The 20,016-nt window shown below is 38.4% G+C and overlaps 1 protein-coding gene across 1 annotated transcript in view; it reads left to right on the top strand.

The window, feature by feature from the left end:
* RALGAPA2 (Ral GTPase activating protein catalytic subunit alpha 2) overlaps nucleotides 1-20,016 on the top strand; it is a 117,132-nt gene that overhangs the window by 68,117 nt on the left and 28,999 nt on the right. Inside the window, exons 28-38 of the mRNA XM_088530355.1 lie at nucleotides 5-113; nucleotides 575-685; nucleotides 1,039-1,107; nucleotides 1,278-1,415; nucleotides 1,945-2,128; nucleotides 4,441-5,212; nucleotides 5,687-5,758; nucleotides 6,735-6,858; nucleotides 8,981-9,136; nucleotides 15,508-15,666; nucleotides 19,672-19,799. Of these exons, the coding sequence (XP_088386481.1) occupies nucleotides 5-113; nucleotides 575-685; nucleotides 1,039-1,107; nucleotides 1,278-1,415; nucleotides 1,945-2,128; nucleotides 4,441-5,212; nucleotides 5,687-5,758; nucleotides 6,735-6,858; nucleotides 8,981-9,136; nucleotides 15,508-15,666; nucleotides 19,672-19,799 (2,022 nt within the window). The remainder of the gene's footprint in view (nucleotides 1-4; nucleotides 114-574; nucleotides 686-1,038; nucleotides 1,108-1,277; nucleotides 1,416-1,944; nucleotides 2,129-4,440; nucleotides 5,213-5,686; nucleotides 5,759-6,734; nucleotides 6,859-8,980; nucleotides 9,137-15,507; nucleotides 15,667-19,671; nucleotides 19,800-20,016) is intronic.

Raw genomic sequence — 20,016 nt, 5'->3', positions numbered from 1 at the left:
CAAGGTGCATAGCCATTTGTAGCCTTGGAGTTTGGATATGTGAAGAACTCACGCAATGCACAAACCATCCTCAAGTGAAGGAAGCAATTAATGTCATAGGCGTGACACTCAAGGTATTACTATGATGGTCTGTGTAATTAATAAATGCTATGTAAAGAAGTGTTTAATTCTAGAAATATTCACCAACTGCACGTGTGCGTATGTTTATATATGTACGTGCACATGTATATGTTATGTAATTTTTATATGTAAAATTATATATGTAATTTTTTAAACTTGAAATCAAAATGGGCAGGCAGTATATTTTTTCACTGATGAGGTTCTTCAGTGTGCCACCTTAGACACACTATATAAAAATACAAAATCTTCGAAAAAGTAGTATGTGATTATGTATTTAACTCTCTCTGCAATAGACCAAGTTAAAAATATACAGATAATGTCGTTTGCTGTTTTGCTCCATCAATATTTTATATAGTTTGTGTGGCTGCAATATAACTTAGGATATAGAAAAACTAAAGGTGTAAATATATGAATATAATTTTTGATTTTTAATCACCTATTTATTCTCTTTCAGTTTTCTAATAAACTGGTAGCTCAGGTGGCCTGTGATGTTCTTCAGCTGCTAGTTTCCTACTGGGAAAAGCTTCAGAAGTATGAATGCTCTCTCCCCAGGAAGATCACTGAAGTATGTCTTAATGTTTCTTTAAAATATTTGTATGGAAGTTCTTTGAGAAGCTGTCTAAATTCTTTGTTCAACCTGAGTTCAGAGTTACAGGAGCTGTTTCTTCTACAGTTACTGTTAAATGAATTATTTGCTGCAGTCCTAGGACGGATAAGCTTTTCTCACTTGTGCTAGTATATTCCCAGAACACTTTTTGTGATGCCTTGAAGTTGACTTGGATACTGCTTGTCCGGGTAGATGCCCTTCAGAGAATGTCATGCTTTTCATATCTTGGTGAAATGAAGGATGTGCTCTGTCTTTAAAGGAGAGAGAAGTTAACTATCATTCTGCTATTCTGTTTGCTTATTTTCTTGTAGATCCTTGTGGCCACTGTTGCATTTCTTTTGCCAAGTGCTGAGTATTCCTCTGTGGAAGCAGATAAAAAGGTACGTGACTTAAAAGAACAAAATCTGTTGTTTGTTTTTGCTGTTTGAACTAGTTATTAAATGGAATGTTCTTCCCCTAAGTCTTATTTTAAACTTTCAAATTCACATGTTAGGACTTGAGCGAATTTGATGGATTTTACCTAAATACTGTATTACGTGTTTCTGTTTAGTTCATAGTTTCGTTGTTACTTTGCTTATTGGATTGGTGTATGGCCTTACCAATGAAAATGTTACTAGAGCCAGTGTCTGCTGGTGTTCTTGAAGACCAACATACCTCCAGAGCTCCTTTACTGGACTATATTTACAGAGTGAGTATGAAAAATGAATGCAATTTATTATTTAGTATAAGGCTAATCTTTAAAAATGTGCATTTCTTGGGTCCTGTTAGGAGCAAAAGTGTTTTTAGGAAGCTATAGAGAGTCATGATCATTGGATTCTCAGAAGAGTTGTTAAGAGTTTAAAATGTTAGCAATATAATAGTTACTGTTATAAGAAGCTAAGATCAGTGCAGAAAATTATAAAGGAAGAAAAGCGGTTTGAGGTGATGTGTAACACAGGAGGGTGGAAAGAGGAAGATCATCTGCTCAAAACAAGTCAGGAAAAGAATGTGCAGAAATAGTTAACTTGTTTGGAGTGGAATGAGATAGTTTGATCTGTTAATGCACAAAATACATCCTAAGGGAGAGTCTTGTTTTAAAATACTGAATTTAGATGTAAATGTTATTTGCAGCATATACTGGCTTGGTAGCTTCAAATTATGGCAGCTCACTCATCACTGACTGTGGCTCTAATGAACACTTCATGACTTTTTCAGTTTTGTGCTCTTTGCTCTTCCAGGTTTTGCACTGTTGTGTTAATGGCTCCAGTACCTATACTCAGCAAAGCCATTATGTGCTGAGTCTCGCAGATCTCTCATCCAGTGATTATGATCCGTTCCTGCCGCTGGGGAATGTCAGGAATTCTGAGCCGGCCCAGTGCCATTCTGCCACAGACGTGGGCAACCTCCTCACTGTGGCTGAGGGTAAGAAACCACACACCGAGAGCAGGAGACAGGGGCAGGCCAACATTTAGCATCTAGCAAATAAAACTAAGTGAAAATGTGCTTGGCCTTCATGCATCAATAAGAATTATGCCTTGAAAACTGGGGTGGGAGGTTAAAGAAGTAGTTAAATTTTCTTGGTCAGAGATTTGAGATATCTAAATTGACATACCAAGTTTAGATGAGAAGCCTGTAAGTTACCTGGAGATTTAAATGGTTTTTGATACACTTGGTTTTTTGTATAAATTAGGAGAAAATAAGCTAAACAAGATTCTAATGAATCTTTTGTGTTTTGTAAGTGAAATTTGCCACAAAAAAGACTACTTAGAGGAGATTCTGATGTTGTGTGAGCTACAGAGTATTGATGTACTGAATTGAGGTGGAAAAACTGCTTATTCTCAACTGTCCTCAGTTCAAAGAGCAAGAGTGAACTGCTTTCCAGTTTGGAGCAGAAGCAGTTGTTGTTTCTACAGGGCTGGTTTAAGTAAAACTCCCAAGAAGGTGTTGGTGAAGTGAGATCTGTAAGTGAGAGAGATGTAGCTGCTGCTGCTACGTTTCAAAGTAAAGAGATAATTTAGATCATGTTTTTAACTTTGAAATCAGCTTAAAAGAACGCCTGCACAGATACAGCTTATCTTAGTGCACATCTTTATTTCGAACAGTTTTTCGAAATAGCCTTCAAAACACCACAATCATGGGTTCCATACATTTTAAATAATTTCACATATTAGTACACATAAGTATATTTTTAAAAAAGAATCAAAAATACGCATGCACTGTGAAGATGTGCAAGCAATGTCGCACTTGCAGTGATGCTTTGAAATAATATTTTCTGTGATACCACACCATTATTCAGCCATACTTCTTGCTTTCTTATTTTTGTACATGTACTTTTAGCTTTAACAAAAAGATTAGAAACGTTAAGATCTTTTCCACACAGATTTCTTGTTGAGTGGGTACATTTTGTGAAAAGCAGGAAGATAAAGGTACGTGTCAGATACATTTGTCATTTTAGGGAGAACAGGTTGTTTCTCATCTTGGATATATTAGTGCCCTACAAAGTCTTCATTTTGCTTGTTTTCAAGAAAGATTAATTCAAACTGGAGCAGGCACAGAAGCACACTGCTAGAGAATTCAGGAAAAGCATAATCTTTTTATGAGAGGAGACTTAAAAACATTCGCCTTTTTGGTCCTAGCAAAATGAAACCTGAAAAGGGATATACCTGCTATTTAGAAAGCATGTTAAAAGGTATAAATAGCAAGGAAAGAGCAAGAAAGTGTAAACTGAATGGGTGCATGCTGTATCTGCATGCAGACTGGCAATTACAAGTGTGTACATTTTATATATGGAGATACAGAAAAGCAGTATAACGTTCCAGGAGGAGAAGTGGAGGCAAAATGTAGTTGGGAGAACAGTTTATGAAAGTAATTAATACATTTGTCTTTGATGTGAAGGGAACGTCTTGGGATCCAGAAAGCCTCTTTCTACCTGTTAGAATTAATTTAACCATGGCTGTTAAAGGCAACTTGTTCTTACACCCTTCCATCTTTTGCTTTCTTTGCTATAGTTATGTCTGTAGAAATAGTGTATGTAAGAAACAATATAAGGTGACAAATGAAACTAGTGACAACAGGCTAGATGTTGTCAGTTCTATTATTTACAGTTCTATATACAGAACTGTAAATAATACTGTATCCTTTTTTTATATTGCATTAAAGGAGCAAGAAAAAAATAGAAAAATTATCTGAACCCGTTACCTCACAAAATTAGTACCCCATTATTCAGAAACACCACCCACAGAACAAAGCTGCATGTGTGTAGATGTTCAGTGGTTTCTAAGTTTGGTGATGCTTCTTAAAAGTCACTAGACAGGATTTGGAGATTTTCTTTTGTTATAGGGTGTGAAGCATGTTTTCAAAAGCCAGCTGTTCTCACAAACCTGGTTGTGATTTTACAGGCATTTATGTAAAGTCTTGGAGAGCTGGGCAAGGGAAGGAGGCATCTTGCACAAGGATGTTTAGTGCTAGGCAGTAAGGAACAAAGCAGTCGGGGCCAGGAGCTGTTTCTGCATACCTGGATGTCACTGTAAGCTAAATTGCAAAGGGCATATGGCAAAATAAAAGTGTGTGAAAGGTAAAAGATGTATTGGAAAGTTGTCGTAAATTGTTTCTTGAAGAGGGATGCTTTGAAAGGAAATTGAGGCAAGCTTCTAAAATGCAACAGAAATTTGCAGATGCTTTTTTTACTTCCTGTTGCTTCTGTTTGGTTACTATCTTTTTATTGATTGTCTTAGAGAAAAGAAGAAGAAGCCTCGAACTGATACCTCTAACTGCACGGATGGTTATGACACATCTTGTGAACCACCTAAGCCACTATCCCCTCAGTGGAGGTCCTGCAATTCTTCACAGTCTTCTCAGTGAGAATCATGACAACTCGTATGTGGAGTCTTCTGAGCTGTCTCCGGAAGTCTTCAGAAGTCCAAACCTGCAATTATTTGTATTTAATGACAGTACTCTTCTATCTTACCTTCAGATTCCTGCAGAAAACAAAGTAGATACTGAGGCATCAGTAGCCCCCTCAGATGTAAGAGTAATTGTCAGAGATATCTCAGGGAAATACTCATGGGATGGCAGGATATTATATGGCCCTTTGGAGGGCTGTCTTCCACGGCAAAGTGGAACAAACTCATTTGTGATTGCAGGCCATCCTGAGCACCAGTCTAATTCGCTGGAAGATCTTTCTCAAGTAGAGGAAGGAGAAGATGCTCTTGACACATTGCTGGAAAAGATTGGTAGCTCTAGTCCCGAGTGCCTCTTGCATCCCCAGGGAAAGCTCAATGAGCCGTCGCCAGCACCGTTTGGCATGAGCTGCGATCAAGAAAATGAAATCATTGAAGCTCTCATGAGGCAGAGTGCCCAGGAAAAAGAACATATATTTAAATGCAGTTCTGCCTTTGGTATAAAGGTAGCCCATCAAGAAGAACCCTGCCCTGCTCGACCCCAAGCATCATTTTATTTTTGTAGGTTGTTGCTAAATGACTTGGGAATGAATTCCTGGGATAGAAGGTAAGAACGGATGTTTCTGAAGGGCCATTCACAGTACGGTTGCTACCTCTGACTTTAGGGGTGGCGGGGAGGAGCAGGATGTTTTTTCCATCCTGTTGGGTCGCTGCTCTTGTGACTTACAATTATCCAGGAAAGGCTTGTTAGTCTGAAATTCTCCATGAAGTATTCATGGGTCTACAATATCCTGAATCTGCTTATTTTCAGAGGAAGCTACAAAACTTCTCTTGCTTTGACTCACTCCTCTCAACAAACACACTTAAACAAGAGTTATGTGGCTGCTTAGTAGTCAGAAAGAACATAGTTTTGACCCTTAACAGTAGCTGTTTCAGTAATTAGTATATTTGCAGAATATTTATAATAAAAGTAGAATTTTACATTTGCATTTATAATTTCCTCCTGAAGTATTTGGGCATTAAGGTACCATATACTGTGGTGCATTGACCTTTATCTTTTTTTTTTTTTTTTTTTTAATAGAAAGAGTTTCCATCTTCTGAAGAAAAATTCAAAATTACTAAGAGAACTGAAAAATCTGGATTCCCGTCAGTGGTAGGCAATGTTTTCTAAGCATGCTATTGGTAAGGTCAGCTTTTCCAAAGAAGGGACTAGTTCATCACCAAACCAAACTTAATAGAAATTACATGTGACAGCAGTACAAATATTTCTATGCAAATGGCTGTTTGCTTCTAAACAGTTCTGGAACTACATTTGTTTGCACTGTATACAAAATTCAAAATAGTAACAGAAATAATACACAACAACGTCTTTCCTCCTTGTGTCTGTAGTTGAGAGGGGAGGGAAGAAATGTTGATTACCTTGTCTAGATTCAAATAAATGAATATTTTCTTTAAATTGGTCCCTGTGCCAAGAGCAACATTTTAAAGAACAATTTCAAATCCATTTCTTTGCAGCTGGCTGGTGGCAAAATAGAGTTCTGAATATTGTATTTTATTTTTTATTTCTTAGCATATAGCTACTTGAAAACTGTCTGCAGCATTGCGAAGACCTGTTTTTCTTATACCCCAACAATCTTCATATCAAATTCTCTCAGTTTTTATTCAAACAAGCCAACTATAAGCCTTGTGAAACTCAACCTAAGTGCTCAAAGTCAATAAATTATTTTTTTCTTTTATATCATCACCCCGTAATTAAAATTCTGTAGGTCAAATTATGCTCTCATTAACACCTGTGCCATCTTATTGTCTTCAGTGCGCTTGCACAGATGTAGGTGATTAATCTTGTAACTGGAACTGGGTAATCAATTCCTGTGCTGATTCCTAGGAATACCAGGATGTTCAGCTCCCTGAGCTGTGGTGCCTCTGAAGTGTGATCATGATGGGGGAAAAGTGGTGAAAACTCTATTTCTGTGCCTGGAGTTGAACTGTGTATTTGCATTCCTAAAAGAAGCTGATACCTAGAGCAAAACACAGTTCCTTGCTCATATTCTTCCAAGTGCAGATGATTTAAAAAAAATTGGAGCTAAAACTACTTGTTAATTTTCATTTCCCGTTATATCCGATTTCAGCCGCGAGACTCACAAGATTGCAGTGTTTTACATTGCAGAAGGGCAGGAAGACAAGTGCTCCATCCTGTCCAATGCCAGGGGAAGCCAGGCCTACGAGGACTTCGTTGCTGGACTGGGCTGGGAGGTAATGGGTCATAGATCTAGGCAAACTTCAATATATTAATTTGAAAACCTATGAAAATCGAGAAAAGTCAGGTAATGGAGGTACCTAGAAAACATTGCATCTGTAACTACCTATATTTTCTATTTTCAAATAAAACATAAATTTTAATACATACTAATTAATATTTTGTAGTACCATTCTGAAGACCACTTTATTTAGCAGAATTCTGTAAATTCAGTGAGATATTTTAGGAAATTGCATATAAGGAAGCTGAAAGCCTCTTTAAAGCAAGTTTAATTTACCTGTGTGCCATTAGAGGAATCCATTAGGATTTCTGTGTTTTAGCTAAGAAACAGCATTTTTGTTTTTCATAACATGAGAAACGAACCAGAGAATTTTGGATTATTACTAAATCAATTACTGTATATAGAGGGTGTTAAAATCGGCAGGTAGCAAAACTTTGCAACTTTTCACCTGGTTCCTGTAAGTACATGGTAGGTTGTCTAAGATTTCTTTTAGAAAAGGGAAGGCAAAATTTCAGTTGATGTGACACACTGTGACCAGTGGCACTCATCCCAGCTACGAAGCAGCACCTTCCTGCTTGTTTTGGCCAGAATGTTCCTACCTGCCTGATAGCCTTGGTGCTGGTTTTCCAGGATGACCTTCAGAAGAAGTCAGGGAGTTGGTTTGGGTTCCTTTTTAAACAGTCACCTACAGCGGAGGACAGTAGTGGAAAATGAGATGATTGTGGTCACAGACATAGGCAATTCTGGAGTAGAAACTTGAAAAATCAAGAGTAATTTACCTTTTCTTCTGTGGAAAGAGAAAAATTGTAATCAGCTCTTTTGACTGATGTCCCAGTACTATAGGATTTTAAAGAAGTGAAGATTCCTCTTTTTCTTCTTTTCCCATCTTGATATCCCTGAAGCCTTTGCTGATTTTACATGCTTCATACTTTTTCTCCTTAAGTCTTTAAGATCCTTTGCCTTTTGGTCAGTTTTTTTCCTAGCCAACATTGGTCTTCAAGAGAAGAAGAAAGTTTGAGGGTTTTTGTTGAGCTTTTCATCAGACTGCTGTGATGACCAAGTTGTCCCCTGGCAAAGGTCTTGAGTCTTTGCCAGACTGACCGAAGAAGGAATTCTTCCATTTTTCTATTCCTTTGAGTAGTGGAGACTGTGCATCTTCGGCGTGAGGAAGAAAATGTGAGTCAGGTTTTAAAAATCCCCTGTATAGAAGGCAGTTAGACCATTTGTTCATCAAGCAGTAGCCAAGTGGTGAGAAGTAGTTAAATTAGGCAAGTTGTTTTTTGATGGAGATTTTTTGTTTTATTTTCTTTTTGTTTTTTTTTAAGTGCCTGTCACTTGTTGGAAATACTTTCCAGTACCATCTTACGCAAGCCTCAGGCACCTGCCAGACAGGAAAGATATGCAGGAAGATAGGCACTGCGGTGTTCCTCATTCACTTGTTTGCTGTCACTAGCTTGGCATGCACAAAATCCAGTCCCCTCTAATAGAATTTACCAGTACTGTTGCATATCCTTCCTGTGCTGATGCTTGAGGATGCTACGGTTGATGTTTCTGCTTTCTGGATTGCTAGAAGCTGTAAAAGGCAAATACTCAGCTGCTGTACTGAATGCTCTTACCTCTTCGTGTGGTCAAACTACAAACCCAACTGCAAAACGTGTGCAGAGGACAGGACAGTTTCTTTTCTTTGCATTGTTGAGATGTGGGCATTTGCTTTTTTGAAAATACATGGTCACTCTGTTTCATTTGCTGTATCTATGGATATAAGTGAAGCAGGTTTTCAGAGAGAGTTTGTATCTCAAGTTACGCTGAGATAGTTGGGAAAACAGAGGAACTTTTGGACACAGGTTCTTCAGAGAGGCATTTCTTCTCAATAATATTTTAGAATGATTCCTTCCATGTGTTTTTTTTCTTTCTCTATAAATTTTCATTTTCTTCTGCTGTTTTTGTTTATATTTTCTCCATATATTTCTTCTTATGTAGAGATCACAAAAACTGTATATAGGAAGATTTCTCTGAGAGGATTACAGAATTCTGCAGTGGTAACTTCACAATTAAAGCCTTGATGCATAAATAAATGCGTAAATAATTTCTTTTAATTAGACCCTTTAATCCATTAGGTTGATCTTTCAACACACGGTGGCTTTATGGGCGGCCTGCAACGTAATGGCAGCACAGGACAAACAGCACCCTACTATGCTACCTCTACTGTGGAAATCATTTTTCATGTGTCTACAAGAATGCCATCAGATTCAGATGATTCACTGACCAAAAAGGTAAATGACTTGCTGTGTATTTGTAAGTAATTTATGTTGCCTTCACATGCTTAGATTAAAGCTTAAACTGAAAACAGAATGTACCAAATGGTCCTAACAGGTCATCTTAGCTTAGTAGCACATGGAGCTCTGCTGCTAGATTATCTGAATTAATTGGCATCTAAATTCTGGATTCTAGAATACAATTAACATTTCCATGGTAGCCTCAAATACCATCATTAGTAATAATATTAGCAATAATTTCATTTGTATGTTGTCTGCCTGCCAAAACTGTTGTAGTTTGGTACAACAAAAACAAAAAAGCAAAGGCAGCATGATAAAACCTTGCAGACGAATTGTCCAGAGGATAAGAGAAAAAAAAGGAAGTGAAAGAGAAGTGACAAGCATAGTACCACAAAGCAGCCAGCTGATATTTAAAACTCTTATCCAGTTAGTCACAATTCTGAAAAACAGAGCCTGCTTCAAAGATGGTTAGAGCCCAGCCCAAAATGTTGGTTGCTCTACTTAATCTCTTGTGTTCCCTAATAAGAGATTATGGTGCTTGCCAGCCACTGTTTTACAGTCAAAGAAGATTTTAGGTGCATACCAAATCCTTGCCTTTTTAATTAGGATTGGCAACTTGTCCTGTGTGTGTTGTTAATATGCATGAATAATGCTACCACAGCCATCCAGTCTGCTATGTGATACAGTTGTGCTCTGAAAAGTATGTGTATATATATTGCCAGGTATTTTTGTTTTCTTTTTGTTTTAAAAAAAAGAGCTTTTCTTAGAAGTTAAAGGGTGGAATTCCAGATTACCTGTCCTGAGAACTTGCCTAGCCTTTTAGTAGTAAAGCTAAACCCTTTTTTCCCTTGTGCTGTCATGGAAAAAAAATGTATTAACAAAGCTAAGTTTCTCTGTACACACGCGGCTCACTGTCTGTGTGTTTTCATATTCCACTCTTTACCCAAGAGTGGAAAAGAGTGTAATCTGAGCACTTTAAGACAGAGAAATAAGGCTCTGCTGCACACTGAAGGCTGTATAGTCCATGCTGTATGAAGGTAGGTGGTTTGCCTGTGCTTTTCTTGTTCCTGGCAGATATTTGTCAAGCTTCTGGTTAAAATCTCCAATTATGAATGCTTTACAGTTTCTCTAGGCAACATAGTCCAGTGCTTCACTCTCTGTACCATGAGCAAATTTCTTCTTTTGTTTATTCGGGTTCAATTTAAGCCCATTTGCTCTTACCCTGTTCCACAGCCATACAGAGAACAGAATTATTTCCTTCCTTGTTCAGGAGATTTGCTTGTCTTTGAGAACTGCTGTCCTGCTTTCCTAGGCTGTGGAATACCAGCTAGCTGAGAAAGGAAGGAACACAGTCTGACAGAGCTTGGGGAAAACAAAACTGGATTTTGTTTGCAAACAGTCTATTTTACTTAGCCCTAGTGCCTACCCATGTTAGTGATTAATACAGCTATTGAGAGAGTCTACATTTATTGTATTTAATTGTGTTTCCTAAATTTGCTTTAGCCTGTAGGAAATGTAGATGGCTTAAGAAACAAAAAGCAAAAGCATTTAATAATTGGTAGTTTCCAAGTCCTGAAGGGGTAGGAAACAAGGCCAGTTCCAGCACGTATTAGCCACAGAAAATACCACAAATTAATTGCTTTAAAACTTAGAAAGATCTTCTACTGGAATGGGAGTGCAGCAGGGTTTAAACTGTATTTCTGTAAAAAAAGGAAAGGCTCTGAGTCACCTAATGTATCTTCAGAGTGGGACTTTGCTTTAATTGGGTGGATGGATGGACCAGGTGACTTCCAGAGCTCCTTTTTAATATGCAATATTCTTTTTGTTTATTTTGCTTACAACTTTTTTGTAAACTAGGATATATTTTTATACAAATCAGCATGTACTTAATAAACTGTACAAACCTGCAGCTGAGACTGGATGCAAGATGCTTTTCAAAAGCGCTGTAGTTTTCTAATTCTTTGGTAATGATGGCGAAAGGAGACCTTGTTTTGAAGCTGGTGTTTTTGGCATGAATGCATATCCAAAACATTCTAAAGACAGTGCTAAACATACTGTAATCTATTAAAGAGCTGAAGGGTCCATTTCTTGAAATTGCACTTCTGAATCTTAGCTGCAAGCAGGCCGTATGTTTGCATACAAATACGCTGGCGCTTCAGCATCAGAATTCCTCATCTCTCTCTGAATCCTGCGTTGACTTTGGCTGCCTTTCCATGTGCAGACCACAACTGGCATGAGTGCTCAAAAAGAAGCACGTGCCTGACTTCTTTGTAGTGTTAAACAGGAGAACGTGCCCCCTTCCTCCACCCATTTTTGTTAAGGACCAAAGGATACGACCCCCGAGTCCTGCTCGAGTGGAACTTTGCAGATGCTTCACCTGGTGGGTGAAGGGGCTTAAAAGTGTTTTAATAGTTCCATGTGCTCACAGAAAAGTTGGTGAATGATGACCCTGAGTTCTCATCTCAGATTTATGTCAAGATGTGGATCTTCCATGATGCAAAAGTTGATATTTACTAATTTCAGTAATGCTTCTATTTCGTAACAGCATGTAGGGGGAAGGTAGAGTGCTATGTTGTAACTTAGCATCTGCTTTATTTTATTTTTTTGCTGCAGTGCAAATGTATGATGATCAAAAAATGGTCATCTAAGCTGCACTTTATCTGGGAGATCCCTGTTTCCTTTCTGTGGCTTCTTCTCTGCTTATTTTGCCAACAGACAGGCAAAAAGAATTCAATACCAGTTTGCTGGGCTAGCAAGCTCCGGAGCTGAACAGAAGGTCTTACCACCTGCTGGCCAAGGAAGCCGTGCAGCAGGCCATAAATTCTGTGGGCTGCGGAATTAAGCAGATGCAGTAATTCTCCTTAAATATGTTGTTATGGTTCCTTACTTTTACGGAACACAGGAGGATAAATTCAATTGTGGTATAAATTCCCCCACAATAAGTGCACTTCCACTGAGGCTCAGTTTGGCCCATTTATTTTTGCGCCTTGCAGTTGTAATTGGCAGTTTTTCTTCCTTTAGATGCTGGTGCATTATGCTGCTCATTCAAAGAAAAAAATCTCCAAATAAGTCTTGGCTCTGGAATAAATAAGCAAATGTGTTTTGGTGAAATATTCACAGTTCAGCTGATATCCTTGCTGCTGTAGGAATCAGCGTCGTTAGTTCCCAACTCTCTTTATCTGGATGTCTTGTAGCAAAAATGAAAATCAATCATAGTAACAGCATTCTCCACTCTGCTGCCTTGTTCCGGCTAAATTGTCCCTAACTGTTTAAAAATGAGCTGCGGGATTTTTGAGTGATTTATTCCATCCTCTGCCGTTGTCCTAGCAGAACTTTTTAAATTCAGAAATCTGGTTGCAACCCCATCCTGAACTCTTGCTCCTTCACCGCCGAAATTTGTTAGCTGGAGCTAGATTTGATTTTTAGCGGCTAATCTAACTGCTGTAGGGGGTTGCCGAGTGGGGCCAGGGCTGTGCTATTGGATTTGTCCAATTCATTTGACTCCAGGACTATAATTGCACTTATGTCTTACAAGGCTTTTATAGCCTAAGGCTGGCGAGCAGCAGAAAAACAAATTGGCAGTGATACAGTAAGAGTGAAAGGGAATGAAAGGCGCACATTATCAGTCTCCAGGCAGCGCGGCTCTGGCAGGAAGTTTCTCGCTTAATTTACAAATAAAACCGGGATTCGAGGATGGCCGCACTGTCAGGCCCACAATGGCCATGTCAGGCCTCGCTGTTACTTAGGCAAAGTAGCAGCCAGGCCTGCCCGAAAGCAGGAATTCTTCCGTCAAACAGACGACTCCCTTCTGGAGCCAGCTGGCTGCCTAATGCAATTAGCGGGGAAAGGAGGTCAGGCCATTAGGTGTGGGCCGTGGCAGGCAGCCGGCGGCCCGAGGCGAGCGGTGGCGCGCGCCCTGCGCGTGTCCCCTGCCGAGCGCCGGAGCGCCGGGTCGGCACGCGGGAGCCGGAGCCACGAGCAGCTCGGCCCTCATCCGGCCGCGGCTCCTTGCTGCGCGGGCGAGGGGCGACGCGGAGGAAGCGCCGCGCTCCAGCACGCGCCTGTAGCCGCTTCGTTGCCTTCTTAATGTTTTATTCTCTGGCTGTTCTGCAGTTTCCACACATAAACTATATGGAGAATATTACATGAATCTGCTGCTCCATATGCACTGCGTTTGCTGCTTTGTACCAGACCTTGCTCGTTTTCCATTCTTAGTCTACCATGTAACTTGTGCTTGAGTGAGTGATAAGGAACTGGCCGCTGGCATGTTGTCACTGATAAGATTATTATACCGTGTTTTATCAAAGACAAGATCTTTCCAGAGCAAATATTTTTGATTAAGTTTATATGATAACGCCTTATAACCACAGTGATTAAGAATGCACTTGGAGGTTTGCAAGGTTTTGAGCACTCGGCCTTCATTTGTTGTCAAAAACAAGCGTAATATCTTATCTTACTGAATTCTCTCTTCATATTCATTAAGTTTCTTAAATGAGAGGTGATTAAATAAAGCCTTTGGGTTTTTTTTATGGGTTGTCCTAGAACTCAAGTCTGCAGTGAGTTGGGTGCCTACGTGGGATGTCATAAATTCAGTGCTCTGCTTACGGGTGCAGTGCTGCTGACCTGCTCTGAATACAGCTGGTGGGAGCTGGGCCCTCGTTTCACTTGGCTTTTCTAGTAAATTATTGTTTCGCTTTGGCTGTGTTTGGGGTGGCCTTGCCAACTGCCACAGTTCTCGCTTTGCGTGACCTGTTGCGCACGAAGTATTGTAGCCAGACTGATTTGATTTTTTTAAAAAATCTAGACTTTGCATCATTTCTGCAGTCACCTAGCTGCATCCCTTAATTCAGATGCGAATCTAGATACACCAAAACAAGGGCATTTGCCATCAATTGCAGTGAAATCAGAGTTTTGTCATAAGCTTAAATGAGTAATTAGTTTTGCATGTATTGGTCTGCAATGTGATATCGTTGACATGAATATTTTCGTGGGTGTTTTTTTTACTTTCACTGGGTAATTAAAAAAATACAAGAGCAATCACGAATGGATGATTGGACAGTAATGCACCCTCACTTGTACACACCTAAGAAGCTTCAGGTGTGACTTTTTTTTTTTTTTTAATAAAATACCTCAGGAAATGTTATCTTTGCTTCAAGCAGAATTAAAGCTATCTTTCTTTTATAGGTGTAAACAAAATGCAATTCCTCTTTATTTCAGTAGACAATTTGAGTAATTCCGTGAACTTGGTTATGTTTTATTTTGTTGGAGTGCAGACAGTTGGCCAAGTTGGTGCTTTTTAACATTCTCATGATCTTTTCCATGGTTGTTTGTGTTGTAACCTGTGTACCCTTTGTCATCCAGCCTTATAGAGGTGAAATTTTTTAAAGGTGTCATCTGGAATTCCCCTGGAGGGAAAATTCTGTGATCAGTACAGACTAATACAGGGCCTGCAGAGATTATTTAATTGTTTTTATCTAATGATTTTGTTCTACTCTGTGGAGATAATGAGCAAAGCAGATCTGTGATATGGCTGCTTTGTTAGGTCTATGGTGTACATTTTTCAAGAAGCCAGCACCAAGTTGGAGATGATCATTTTTCAGGTTTAAGTGGGACTTAAATTTGCTTTGTTTGGGGCTGGCACGTTTAGTGTGGGTTAAATTTTACCTTTAAGGCTTACAGTGAAGGCTGCTGTGCAGAGCTTGTACATCATCTTCAAATACTTTCTGCCATCTGTTAGGTCACCACCAAAGCAAACATGCAGATCTGCAGAGGGGCTTTCTATGCAAGTCATATTGAGAGTTAGTTTTATGCAACTCTGCTTAAAATAAGGAAGTAATTCCCCAAATATTTTACGTTCTACTGTGACTTGCTTTATTCCAAGGAATTTTGTTTCAGTTTTCAAACAAAAATTATTTTCAGACTCTGAATCCACAAAGCAATACTCATTTTATGATAAATGGAGTAATAGAGGTTCTTAGTGGCAATTTCTCCACCATCCTTAATTGTGGCATTTTTTATTTCTGTGACAGCTGTGGTATTTTAACCGCAGTACGATGTTCTGTTGTTAATGTTTTGCTCTGGTAATTCAGATTACCATCTTTAAATTATTATAGGTAATGTACGTCTACATATCGTGCTAATGGGTAATTTGCTAATTACTTAATTAAGCCATCAGATAACAATGCCTTCTGAATGAAACAAATTATTTAACTGATCTTTTCATGAGCAACGAGGGAAAAACAATATTTTAACTTTTTCCGTAATGAAATATTTCTACTATTGAGCATTGTAATTCAATTTGCAAGCCATGACCCCTCATAAACTGTTGTTATCACTCTGATTAATAAAGAGCCAATTTGCCGTTGCAGCTTCGTCACTTGGGAAATGATGAGGTTCACATCGTCTGGTCGGAGCACACCAGGAACTACCGCAGGGGCATTATACCCACGGATTTTGGAGATGTTTTAATTGTTATTTATCCGATGAAGAATCACATGTTTTTCATAGAAATAATGAAGAAACCAGAGGTATGTTTTGACTGCTTTATTGGATCTGTCGTGTGTTATTCATGTGACCAACAGCTTTGTTGCTCATATAAAACTGCTTTAGCATCCTCCTCCTTTCTGCAACAAATACTAAATGCAGTTTATCCATTTCAGTTTAAAAGCGAGGCTTAATTCCTACGCGTGAAAAGAAAGCAATTCGTGTTATGTTGTTGCTGAAGGGAAGTATTTCAAAAGTCGAAATCTGTAGAAGTTATTATACAGGGAACAATGTTTAAAATGATTGTGGTTTCCAACGTAAGCCAATCGATGCAAAATAATCAAGATTTAGGTTCTTCTTTTGCTATTAATTCACCCCATACGGCTTAGCTACTGTTGTACATATGGCACTGTGTGTTACCTCACATGTTTTGAGACCCTCCTGATAATCTCACTTGCTGGAATGATGGAGTCACTGGACAGCCTGGTATCAAAGTACTTTGATGCTAATGTTTTCTAACTGCATTTTTTTTGAAATAATGGATTTTTTTTTTGGTTGTAGAATGTCGAGTTATCTGTATATATGTGTGTATATAAAAGGACTAGCTTAATAAATGCTTCTCTGGCATTATAAGTGCAAAAATGTGTTTAAAATATGCTTTGTGGAAATAACCAATGTGATAAATATTTTCCTTTATATGAAAAGCAATATTTGTCCAAGAGAACAACCAGTTCTGGCAAATGTATAAATCTGACATACTTAATCACTGGATGGAATACTTCTTGAGTATTGAGATCCAGCTATTATATACTAACAGCTAGATTTTGCAGCAGTCATTTTCAATAAGAAACATGATTTTTTTTAATAAATTGAAATACTTTCTTTTGTTTTTGTCTTTAAACTTATTTTTTCAGCTCTATAATTTATTTCTCAGAAATTTTAGTAAAAATGACCTTAAAATAGCAAATAGCTTTTAATGCAGCTCAAGTTCAGAGTTCCATAAGAAAATCCGAATTTGGTTTATGAAGATGCTTAAAAATTCTATGAATCAATCGGGGAAAAAAAAGCCATGCTGTTGTATATGTTAGCCAAAAAATGCCCAACGGACTGAAGGAATAATAGCTAACTGGAAATTTAGTGTTATCCTTGCATTTAAAGTACAAACCATTACAATGTAATAAAATTAATCCAGACATTTCCAGGGCAAGTGTGGCTGACCTTTTGTTCACCAGCTACTGACCCCAGGGTGAATGAAAGAGGCTTGCAGAGAGAAATGTCTGTTGTTTGGCTTCAGTCCCTGGTATTTAAATTGCATTCCCTAATCAAATGAAAAGGCTGTCCTCTCTATCAGGTTACAGAATCCATGGCAACATTTGGCCTTTTATATACATAATGTTAGCCTTTTTGTTTGTGTCTAAGTAGAGACACCTGGAGCAATGTTAACATTAACCGATTTAGCATTAATAGCTTCATTATATAAGAATTTCTGATCAGATAGCTGTTACTTTTGTTATATTGCCTCAGCTTGTATTGTTTTCATTTTTTATCTCCCTGCTTGGCAACCAGGCAATGATTTGCAAATTTTTTTTGTCTTGATTAATTAAGCAATATAATTATCAGGAACCGTGATGCAGTCTTTGCTCAACAAAGCTTCGGAGCGAAAACAATAGTAAGTCTGTTAGGATGAATGCATTCCACGCGTCACAGATGCATGAGGATATTCTAAACAATGAGACGAAAAGCTGCCTGCAAAAGAGGACAAAGAATGCCAAGCAGACTCTACACACTGCACATACCGCCAGGGACACGCCGTGGGTTCCCTGGGACACAGATGCCTCGTTAGATTGCAGCTAGTCATCAGAGATTAATTCTCAGCCATTTGGTACAATAATTTACCCATTCCCCAGTCTTTTAACTAGTGCTGCTTGCTATAGAAGTGAAGCCTTTGTACTCTGAAGGTTTATTTAACTTTGCCTACTTTTGCTGTTTGCAGCAAAAAATATATTTTTTTTTCTTTTTGGAAATTTTAAGGAGGCAGGTGTTTGCAGTGTGGGGAATATTAATTTCTGCTTTGTGCGTAACATGCGTTGACATTTGGAGTGGTTAAGCAGGGGACTTTTCCCCTTCCCTCTTCAATATTTTTTTAATTGATTCTTATTTAAGTCTATCATCAAATACCAACTTACAACAAGTCCCGAGCAGAAGATGCTGCCGTTTCCCTGCGGTTCATTTATTGCCTCAGCCGGGCACCGGCTCTGTGCAGATGGACACGGTTGCCCTGCTGCCTTACATTGACTTTAATGACCTGCAGCCGGGCTGCTGCATCTGAGGGGAACTCAAATTTGGGAAAGTATTAATGTGCCTTCGTTTGCATTATGTTTGTTTTTCTTTGATAATATAAAATTATTCACTTCTGTACAAAGTCACTTCTGTCCTGTACTGCGTTGTTTTCTTTTTCCATCTGACGGTGTGTGCTACCTTTGCTCTATGAAAAAATACATAATTTCTGGCCAAGCGTATCCCTAGGACATGTTTCTGGAAATAATCTGTCTTGGGCGGGGGGAAAAGTACCTATACTTTCCTCCTTTTGAAAGTCCCGTGCTTAATGTGTGCAGAGGAGATGAGCTAAGTTATAAACATCATTTTATTGTATTGGGTTTTGTTGTTTCCTTCCTTCCTTTGCTGCTTGCTGACAGCAGCCTGGTTAAGGCTGGACCAGGCTGGACCTTGGAGTCCCCTTTTTAGTTTAGAAAGAGTTTTTTTCAGTAGATAAAAGTGTGTTTTAATGGAGCGTGGATGTTAAGCTCTCAGAAAAAACAGCAGTGAAACTTTTTAATTTAAAACATCAGTTGATTGTGACAGTTGGGAGATATTTTTGCTAAATTTACTGGTTAGCACCTATTGCATGAGAAGCAATGCTGAGCAGTACCACGTGAGCAAGAATTCATGAGAAGAACAGAGGAATAGTTTAAACAAGAAAACAGAACCAAACAACACCCCCACACTAGGGAAACATTTTACACTGATCTATTTTTTTGGTTTTGGTGATTATTTAAGTAAAGGAATGACAGAAAATCTCTGTGAAAAGACAGCTGTCACTTGCAGATGTTATATTAAAACCAAATTTCTCCTGTAATTCATTGCCACTTCTAATTAGAAGAATTCCCTAGATGCAAGGGATTTATATTATTCCCTTTGTCCGTTTATTGAATGACTGTCACAGTCACCCATGAGCAGTTGCAGAAGAATAATAGAGGGTATTTATTTATGCGATAAGCCTCTATACGGGTAGAAAAAAATCCATAGCTTAAATATTGATAATTGCTGCCAGCTTCTGTGTGGGGTTTTTGGTCCATTTTGAATTGGTGTTAGGAAAATGAGTACTTGTAAATATTTGACTACTTGTAAATATTAACATTTACTATACATTTTAATGTAAGATTTTCTTGTTTTGACATTGCAAAATCTCTTACACATATGTAATTCCAGATGTTTTTCACTTTAATTAAATCTTTGGGCTTTTTACCCGATACAGATATTTTTCTGAAGAACCATAGGTCATGAAATATTGTAATATCATTATTTCCTCTGAAGGAAACCTTAAAGTAACACAGTTTTAACATTGTACCTTGTATACTGGGATTAGACTTGCTGGCATCTGTCCCAATTTATTACATGCTACTAACTTGGAGAGTTTTTATTTTTCTGCCATCTTTACTTTCCATAGATCTGATTTTCTTGGATCAGTTTGTTTTTTTCCTGGAGCGATGTCCAGGGAAGGAGTTCATAGAGGAATTGCCAATGCTATGTTGCTCAGCCCAGTTAATCAGGGTCTCCTGTTGTGAGATGCAAGATAGAAAACATCTCTTAACTATCTATACAAAGTGGAAAATCAATTTCAAATTCATAGATGAATTTTGTTTCTATACATCACAAATTAACATATACAGAGTTGAGTATTCTATAAAATCTCCTTACACATCTATAGTAATTTTGCAGCTCCAGTTGGCCTTAATTTGTGTGTGTTGATTTTATTTTGGGGTCTGCAGGTGCCGTTTTTTGGTCCTCTCTTTGATGGAGCGATAGTGACTGCGAAGCTGCTGCCAAGCCTTGTATGTGCCACGTGCATCAATGCCAGCAGAGCTGTGAAGTCCCTCATCCCACTCTACCAGAGCTTGTATCCTTTCTTCCTACTGATGTGATGCACTTAGGTAGTGTCTCTCATTCCTGACATTCTTCTGTTAGAGGTAAGTGTTCATGAGAGTCCTTCCAATTTAATTTTACTGAAAAAATGTAAAAAAACTTTCTATCAATCTCCGTGTTTTTAGGGTCACGCATACCCAGCTATAACCTAAGGTTTTAAAAATAAGGTTAAAACATCAGCTGAATGATCT

The sequence above is a fragment of the Tinamus guttatus genome, unplaced genomic scaffold, assembly GCF_059628265.1.
Source record: "Tinamus guttatus ecotype Peru unplaced genomic scaffold, ASM5962826v1 Tinamus_guttatus_pri_ptg000367l, whole genome shotgun sequence".
NCBI classification, from domain to species: domain Eukaryota; kingdom Metazoa; phylum Chordata; class Aves; order Tinamiformes; family Tinamidae; genus Tinamus; species Tinamus guttatus.
This window is presented reverse-complemented; position numbering and strand designations above follow the sequence as displayed.